Source organism: Sprattus sprattus (assembly GCF_963457725.1).
Source record: "Sprattus sprattus genome assembly, chromosome: 5".
Taxonomy (NCBI): domain Eukaryota; kingdom Metazoa; phylum Chordata; class Actinopteri; order Clupeiformes; family Clupeidae; genus Sprattus; species Sprattus sprattus.
Genome location: NC_137924.1, coordinates 2,552,072 through 2,560,907, shown reverse-complemented (window position 1 = coordinate 2,560,907; position 8,836 = coordinate 2,552,072). Strand labels below are relative to the sequence as shown.

General features: G+C 44.0%; 1 protein-coding gene across 1 annotated transcript in view; it reads right to left on the bottom strand.

Annotated features, from left to right (window-relative positions):
* Positions 1 to 8,492, bottom strand: part of LOC308365563 (uncharacterized protein) — a gene marked incomplete at both ends in the record, with an annotated part of 13,622 nt that extends 5,130 nt beyond the window's left edge. Inside the window, 3 exons of the mRNA XM_080839031.1 lie at positions 4,553 to 5,822; positions 7,250 to 7,306; positions 8,342 to 8,492. Of these exons, the coding sequence (XP_080695157.1) occupies positions 4,553 to 5,822; positions 7,250 to 7,306; positions 8,342 to 8,492 (1,478 nt within the window). The remainder of the gene's footprint in view (positions 1 to 4,552; positions 5,823 to 7,249; positions 7,307 to 8,341) is intronic.
* Between the last annotated feature and the right edge of the window lie 344 nt (positions 8,493 to 8,836).

Sequence of the window (8,836 nt, the reverse complement as noted above, 5' to 3'; positions counted from 1 at the left end):
GTGCCTTTTTAGCTTGACAGTGCCTCATTCTGAGATGCTCTTTGGAAGAGACAGGCCTGAGAAGGTGTAAGAGCAAACAAACAGTAGTATACATAATAAGTGTGTTCTATAATGAGTGTGTTCTATAATAAGTGTGTTCTATAATGAGTGTGTTCTATAATGAGTGTGTTCTATAACGAGTGTGTTCTATAACGAGTGTGTTCTATAATGAGTGTGTTCTATAACGAGTGTGTTCTATAACGAGTGTGTTCTATAACGAGTGTGTTCTATAACGAGTGTGTTCTATAACGAGTGTGTTCTATAACAAGTGTGTTCTATAACGAGTGTGTTCCATAACGAGTGTGTTCTATAACGAGTGTGTTCTATAATGAGTGTGTTCTATAACGAGTGTGTTCTATAACAAGTATGTTCTATAACAAGTATGTTCTATAATGAGTGTCATTTGGATACAAAATAATCCCCCTGGACACTGCACAGATGTAAGGCAGTGTGGTCCCCATAACTGGACACTGCACAGATGTAAGGCAGTGTGGTCACATTCAATCATGCCCTCAAATTTAAGTTCATGTGGTGAAATTGTTAGAGACATCTGATAGGCTGCAGGGAATGGCCTTTTGAAAAAAAATGCATTTGTGAAATCACATCAGGAAAGTCAAATGTCCACAAATAAGTGCTGGGAAGTTCACAAATGGTGAGCGGTTTGTAAATGTACATTAATTGGTCTTTGAATAAACACATTTACATTTGTGAATCATGTGACATTGAAACTATTCTTACTCCATATGAAAGCAGTTAGCCGGCTCTCTTATAAACGTAATGAATCGAGTAAAAAAAATCAATTCTTATTAATACCGTGTTTTAAGGATTTTTTTTCTAAGAAGTCCTCAGTTAAAATGGTTCAGGAAAATCTTTAGTATCCAGCCATCTTTGAAACGCATCACATCGGGTCAGATATGGATTATTAATGCTTATTTTAAATCAAATATCTAAAACCTTTAGCTTTAAATGGTTCGGGAAATCTCCCTCTCTAACATTTTAAAACAAAGACGTTAGAGCACTCAGCACTATTGGGAGTACTGTATTAGTTTGTGTTATGGCGCCCTCTGTGGGTTGTTAGTGGATGTGCTGCATCTGTTCTGTCCTCTCGTCAGCAGGGCCGTGCAGAGACCTTTGGAGGGGCAGGTGCTCAAAGTTAAAAAGGGGGCACATGTAGCACGGATTTGTAAAAATGTATTTATCTAGGCCTTTTCTATAGGCTATGTCCACTGGTGTGACGGTCATTTCCACTAGTGTGACGCTGAGTTCATTTCACACTATAGGACAGTGTTGGCACAAGGGGTTGGTTTATACCCCCAGACACATTACAGTGTCTCCACAGCTGCCAACACACACACACACACACACACACACACACACATACACACACACACATACATCCATTTCACAAACAGGTGCATACTCATTAGGTTTTAAATGAGCAGGGGAACTATGTGGGAACAAGGCCTTTAAACTATAATTTTACAGGCAGCAAGTACTGTAGACAGCTGTGTTTCACTGTGAGTATGAAAGTTGTCAAAAGGGTGCAATGTTTATAGTCAATGTGGGTCCATTTCAACATACAATTTTCAATGAGTGAGATGGATGGAGAGAGAGGGAGGGAGTGAGAGATGGAGAGAGTGAGACGGATGGAGAGAGAGAGAGAGAGAGGGGGGGGGAGAGATCCTGCTCAAAACGGATTGTCTGCACTCAAATACACTGTTGCTTGCAGAAATGCCGTGTTTCAGTTTAAGTTGTCGCACTCAAATACACTGTTGCTATCAGAAATTCCCTGTGTTTCAGTTCTCGCACTCGTCCTCTTGTTTCTTCTGCTCAAAGACTTCTGCTCGCTCTCGCTATCTGGCCCTTTCTCTCTCTCTCTCTGATTGATATGAAATAACATTACCAAAATTCACCAACCAATACAAAATCATGACGTGAAATGAACGAAAATGCTCTCAGATTTAAAGACCACGCTCTATAATAAACGATACAAAGTTCATACATTGACACGTTTATTTACAGGAGTTAATCAACTATTTTGGCTCATATTTGCATGCAGTCATTTAGCAGACGCTTTTGTTTAAAGCGACGTACAAGAGAGAGGCATATAAGCCCCTATAGTAAACTTTACACCGAGTTATTCCCGAGTCATCATGGCACATTTGGCATCACAAGGCTACTCGGCTTACCTAGAAAACGGTAGCTCCAGAGAAACTTATCCGAGGCGTCGGTCAGCAGGGCACGTCAGGGCAGAGTGAGGGCACGTTGTGGATCATGTGACCGACCAAGGTAGATCTAAATTATTATCATTTTGTTAAATGTATTATTATTTTGGGCCGCACAGACGGATTTTTCACACGATAACAATACTGTGCTTCCCTTCGGGCAAGCACACTAATAAAAAAACACTCTGACAAAAGGGCACTTTGGGCATCAAGGGCAAGGGCAGGTGCTCAAGCCCCCTTAGCCCCCCCCTCTGCACGTGCCTGCTCGTCAGTCTCCATTGAAATATGCATATGACTGTGGGAGGTGTGTATTAAATATTTCTCAGTTCTAATGTCGCTCTCGCACAAAGTGGTTTATTAATTAATAATATTCATAATATACCCATGTAGTGTTCTGTGTCTGTTTCAGTCTTCTTCTCTTTTGTAAAGTGAGAGCTTTTAGATGGATAGATATTCATTAGCTAGATAGAAACTGTGGATACATATTTATTAGATGTTTTGTTCATCCCATGAAGTATGTAGTGAGGCATAGCACCAGTTGCTGGTATTTACAGGAACATATTCATAGGAACACGTATCAGTATTTACAGAAACATATTCAGACCGAAGCCCCCCCCCCCCCATATTAGTATTTACAGAAACATATTCAGACAAGCCCCCCCCCCCCCCCCCACGTATCAGTATTTACAGAAGCATATTCAGACAGAAACCCCCCCCCATATCAGTATTTACAGAAACATATTCAGACAGAAACACCCCCCCCCCCCCCCCCATATTAGTATTTACAGAAACATATTCAGACAGAAACACCCCCCCCCCCCCATATCAGTATTTACAGAAACATATTCAGACAGAAACACCCCCCCCCCCCCCCCCCATATTAGTATTTACAGAAACATATTCAGACAGAAACACCCCCCCCCCCATATCAGTATTTACAGAAACATATTCAGACAGAAACACCCCCCCCCCCCCCCCCCCCATATTAGTATTTACAGAAACATATTCAGACAGAAACACCCCCCCCCCCCCATATCAGTATTTACAGAAACATATTCAGACAGAAACACCCCCCCCCCCCCCCCCCCCCATATTAGTATTTACAGAAACATATTCAGACAGAAACACCCCCCCCCCCCATATCAGTATTTACAGAAACATATTCAGACAGAAACACCCCCCCCCCCCCCCCCCCCCCCATATTAGTATTTACAGAAACATATTCAGACAGAAACACCCCCCCCCCCATATCAGTATTTACAGAAACATATTCAGACAGAAACACCCCCCCCCCCCCCCCCCCCCATATTAGTATTTACAGAAACATATTCAGACAGAAACACCCCCCCTCCATGTCAGTATTTACAGAAACATATTCAGACAGAAACACCCCCCCTCCCCCCCCCCCCCATATTAGTATTTACAGAAACATATTCAGACAGAAACACCCCCCCTCCATATCAGTATTTACAGAAACATATTCAGACTCCATCTCCCATATCAGTTTATCTTGTTAGTATTTACAGAAACATGTTCTAGGGTTCTTCAGCATAGACAAGTCTAAGAAGCTCACAACTCCATCCCCATATCATTGTATCCTGCAACAGTGTTCACTGCAACAGGTGTCACCACTCCTCTCTCTGTCCCCACCTGTCCTGTCCAAACGGTCGTGTGTATGAGTCTCCAACAGTCCTTCTGTCTCTCTGTCCTCCCCTGTACTGTCCAAACGACTGAGTGTATGTACAGTCTCTAACGATCCCTCCATCCCTCTGTCTTTCAAGCTAGATATTACTAATGATGTCTCCAGCAGTCTTTGCATCTCTCTGTTCTTTTCCTCCATCTCTCTGTTGAACTCTACCTCCATCTTCTCCTTGGTGATGCTGATGTTTCTCTCTACTTCAGCCCTGGTCTCTCTCTCATAGCTTTCTCTCATCTCCTCCATCTCCTCTCTGTGTCTCTCCTCCATCTCCTCCATCTCTTTCTTCTCCCCTTTTCTCTTATTCCTCACTCTGGTCAGCCTTCTCTCCACCTCCTCCATCTCTCTATTCTCCCCTTTTCTCTTATTTCTCACTCTGGTCAGCCTTCTCTCCACCTCCTCTTTCTCTTCAATCACTTCATTTAACTCTCTCTCCATTTTCCTCATGTTCTCCTCATCCCTCTCTTGTTTCATATTTCTCCCCAGTTCTGTTGTTCTTTCATTCAATATTATAATGTTTCTTTCATCCTGCTGAATCTCTCCCTCCATCTCCTTCAGAGACTCCTGCTTATGCATAATCTCTCTCTCTAACTCTCGCTCCTCTTTCTCTGTGATCACTTTATTTAACTCCATCTCCTCAATCCTTCTGTCTTTCTCCTCAATCTCTCTGTTCTTTCCCTCCATCTCTCTGTCCTTCTCCTCCATCTGTCTGTTGAACTCTCCCTCCATCTTCTCCTTGGTGATGCTGATGTTTCTCTGTAGTTCAGGCAGAATGATCTTCATGAGGTTTCCCTCTGCTTCAGCCCTGGCCTCTCTCTCATAGCTCTCTCTCATCTCCTCCATCTCCTCTCTGTGTCTCTCCTCCATCTCTCTCCTCTCCCTTTCTCTCTTTTCTCTCACTCTGATCAGCTTTCTCTGTATCTCCTCTCTCTGTTTAATCTCTCTCTTTAACTCTCTATCCATCTCCTTCTTCTTCTCTTCATCTCGCTCTTCTTTCATATTTCTCCCCAGTTCTGTTGTTCTTTCATTTAATATTTTAATTTCTCCTTCATGCTGTTGAATCTCTCCCTCCATCATCTTCAGAGACTCCTGAACATTTCTATCAAGTTCCTCTCTTTTCTCTCTCTCCGCCCTCAGTTTCCTCTCCTCCACATCTCGTTCTTTCTGTATCCTTCTCTCTATATCTCTGACATGTTTCTCTGCCTCCTGGTAGGTCTCACTGCTGTAGAATCTTTCTCTGTTTCCTGACACCATCTCTTCTATCTTAACTAGCAGCTGTGTGATCTTAGTGTCGTCAGGCCTGTCCTTAACGCTGAGAAGGTGACACCTGTTCCCACATTTCTCTACCAGCTGCTGGAGCTCCTGGCTCCCTGTCTGAATCAACTCATCCACACTCCTCTCTCTCAGCCCCTCAGCATGGGTGAAGAGGATCAGTGTGTGTCCCCAACAGCCCTCCCCAAACATTTCCTCCATTTTCTCCAGCATCCTCCTCTCCTCTCCTTCAGACGGCTCCACTGGAATCACCAAGAGGAAGGCGTGAGGTCCTGGGGCAGACAGACGGACACAAAGCCCCACGTCCTGTCTCAGGTCCTTCTCAGAGAGTCCACTGCAGAACCAGTCTGGAGTTTCCACCACGGTCACCCGTCTCCCAGCCACCTCCCCCTGTCTGCTCTCACTGTGCTGGGTCTCTGTGGATGTGTGTGTGAGTGTGTGTGTGCTGGCCTGCTTCCCAAACTCCTCTGTGCCCAGGATGGTGTTTCCTGCTGCCCTCTTCCCAGCTGTGCTCCCCCCCAGCAGCACCAGCCTCAGCTCAGACACAGCAGGAGACACTGGGGGCGCTGGACCAGGACTCTCTCCTCCCACTGCAACACACACATAATCACAGTAAACCACCACACACAGCTCAGTTATTACATAATCACAACAAGCAAACTAACGGTGCAAACCCATGACAGGATATGCTTCCATCGCACACACACACACACACACACACACACACACACACACACACACACACACACACACACACACACACACACACACACACACACACACACACACACACACACACACACACACACACACACACACACACACACACACACACACACACACACACACACACACACACACACACACACAAGAGTTTAGAAATCAGAAGTCTTTGTAACAGATTATCCAGTTATCATAAGCATAAGTACAACTCTAAATCAAGACATTGACAACAGCAAAGTGTGAAGATCATTTCCTATCAAATGTGTTTAATAACCAAAGTGGCCCTGTGTGTTGGTATGTGGGCTAACTGGAGTCAGTGGTGAAGTTGGGAAAAAATGGTGCAGGTTGTTTAGGTAGAAAAATAATGATTTATTTTCCCGTGAAATTAGTCTCCTAGATTAACCTAAACCAAGTTAACTAATACACCTATTACCATATACAGTATTTTCCCCTTCCACACACCACACATATTATTGACATACATACATAGGAAACATAACATCAAACAAGACAACTCCCTTCCCTCTGGGACGTGGAGAAATGCTGCCTCTCAGCGGTGCACGCTTCCCCATACGAGCAGCAGGACGGGAGTGGTGTGAGAAAGAGAGTGTTACTGTGTGTATGAATTATCAAGGGCTGTGTATGGAACAGAGAATAAATGGGCCATGAAATAGTGGGTACCGCACTACATGGATGGTGAGGTGTGTGTGTATGTGTGTGAGTACCGCACTACATGGATGGTGAGGTGTGTGTGTGTGTGTGAGTACCGCACTACATGGATGGTGAGGTGTGTGTGTGTGTGGGTACTGCACTACATGGATGGTGAGGTGTGTGTGTTTGTGTGTGTGAGTACCGCACTACATGGATGGTGATGATAATAAACAGGTGTACAGTGATTAAGGTGATTAACGTGTTTTCTGCTCTAACGTGGTAAAATTGCGCCACAATCCTGTCATGAGGTCAGCACCTGCACTCGTGCCAACAATGTACCTAGCCATATGGAGAGGGTGGCTAGCAAAATACATAACCATACGTGTGTGTGTGTGTGTGGGTATGTGTGTGTGTGTGTGAGTCTTATGTCTCTCTCCCACTCTTGCAGGGCAACATGAGTCAGACTCCATACCTGTGGAGTGTGAATCAGTGAGAAGAGGGGATTCCACCTTCTCACAGACCTCACCATGCATAATATTTACAAATGATGAAGACAATGATCTTTCCAGTTTATATATCCCTTCAAATACATAGGTGTTTTCAAGTTTTTATTTTTTAATTAATATTAAACATGAAGACTTACTATTTGGGCGATCCCCATCCATACTGCGTCTTCTCCTGACGTGAGGAGGATCTGGATCTAGGAGTCCAACACAAAGAGAAACTGGATCAGAAGCCCATTCAGTTACTGTAGTAGCCACTGAAGTGTTTGACACTGTGAACAGCACTGAGTGAGACAGGATGAATGATACTGGGGAGGCTCTCCTCCTGATGCAACACAACACAGACAGATAGAGACTGAGATGTAAAGGGAAAACAGAAACTGGAGCTGAGATGTGTGAGTATGTCAGAGTGTTAATATCATGTGAGTGAAAGTAGCAGTTCATTTAATGGGTCATTAGTAGTTAGAAAGAGAATCACTTTTATTTACCGTCTACGTATGTTGCTTAACACTTAGGATACACATCTCTCTCACACTCACCAGTCAGATGTTCTCTGTCTCTCTCCTCCAGCTGTCTGTCTCTCTCCTCCAGCTGTCTGTCTCTCTCCTCCAGCTGTCTGTTTCTCTCCTCCAGCTCCCTGCCTTGTTCTTGTAGTTGGGTTCTCAGGTCCTGTAGTTGGCTGTTCCTGTCCTGCAGTTTCTTTTCCAGTGACTCCAGTTGTCTTTTACTGGTCTCCACCTCACTGATCATGATCTCCAGTAATCCCTCTCTCTCCTTCTCTTGTTTAGTCATGTTCTCTAGATCTGTCTCTCTCTCCTGGAGGAGTTTATTCTTCTCCTCTAGTTGTTGTTTTGTCTTTTCCATCTCTTCATTCTTCTCCTCTAGTTGTTGTTTTGTCATTAATTCTAGTTGATGTTTTGACTTCTCCATCTCTTTGTTCTTCTCCTCTAGTTGTTGCTTTGTCTCTTCCATCTCTTTATTAATCTCCTCTAGTTGTTGTTTTGTCTTTTCCATCTCTTTATTCTTCTCCTGTAGTTGTTGTTTTGACTTTTCTATCTCCACCAGTCTCTCCCTGCTCTCTTTCAAAAGTGTAATCTTTTCCTCCTTGTTTTCCTCCAGCTGTCTTTCTCTCTCCTCCAGCTGTCTTTCTCTCTCCTCCAGCTGTCTGTCTCTCTCCTCCAGCTGTCTGTTTCTCTCCTCCAGCTGTCTGTCTCTCTCCTCCAGCTCCCTGCCTTGTTCTTGTAGTTGGGTTCTCAGGTCCTGTAGTTGGCTGTTCCTGTCCTGCAGTTCCTTTTCCAGTGACTCCAGTTGTCTTTTACTGGTCTCCACGTCACTGCTCATGTTCTCCAGTAATCCCTTTCTCTCCTTCTCTCGTTTAGTCATGTTGTCTAGCTCTGTCTCTCTCTCCTGGATGAGTTTATTCTTCTCCTCTAGTTGTCGTTTTGTCTTCTCCATCACTTTGTTAGTCTCTTCTAATGTTTGCTTTGTCTCATCCATCTCTTTATTCTTCTCTTCTAGTTGTTGTTTTGTCTTTTCTTTCTCCTCCAGCTGTCTGCCTCTCTCCTCCAGCTCCCTGCCTTGTTCTTGTAGTTGGGTTCTCAGGTCCTGTAGTTGGCTGTTTCTGTCCTGCAGTTCTTTTTCCAGATATCTATAGGCTAGATATAGAAAGGTGGCTTGGTGATATTGTTTTTAAACTGGTTTAATTACACTAAATGATGAAGGCTACA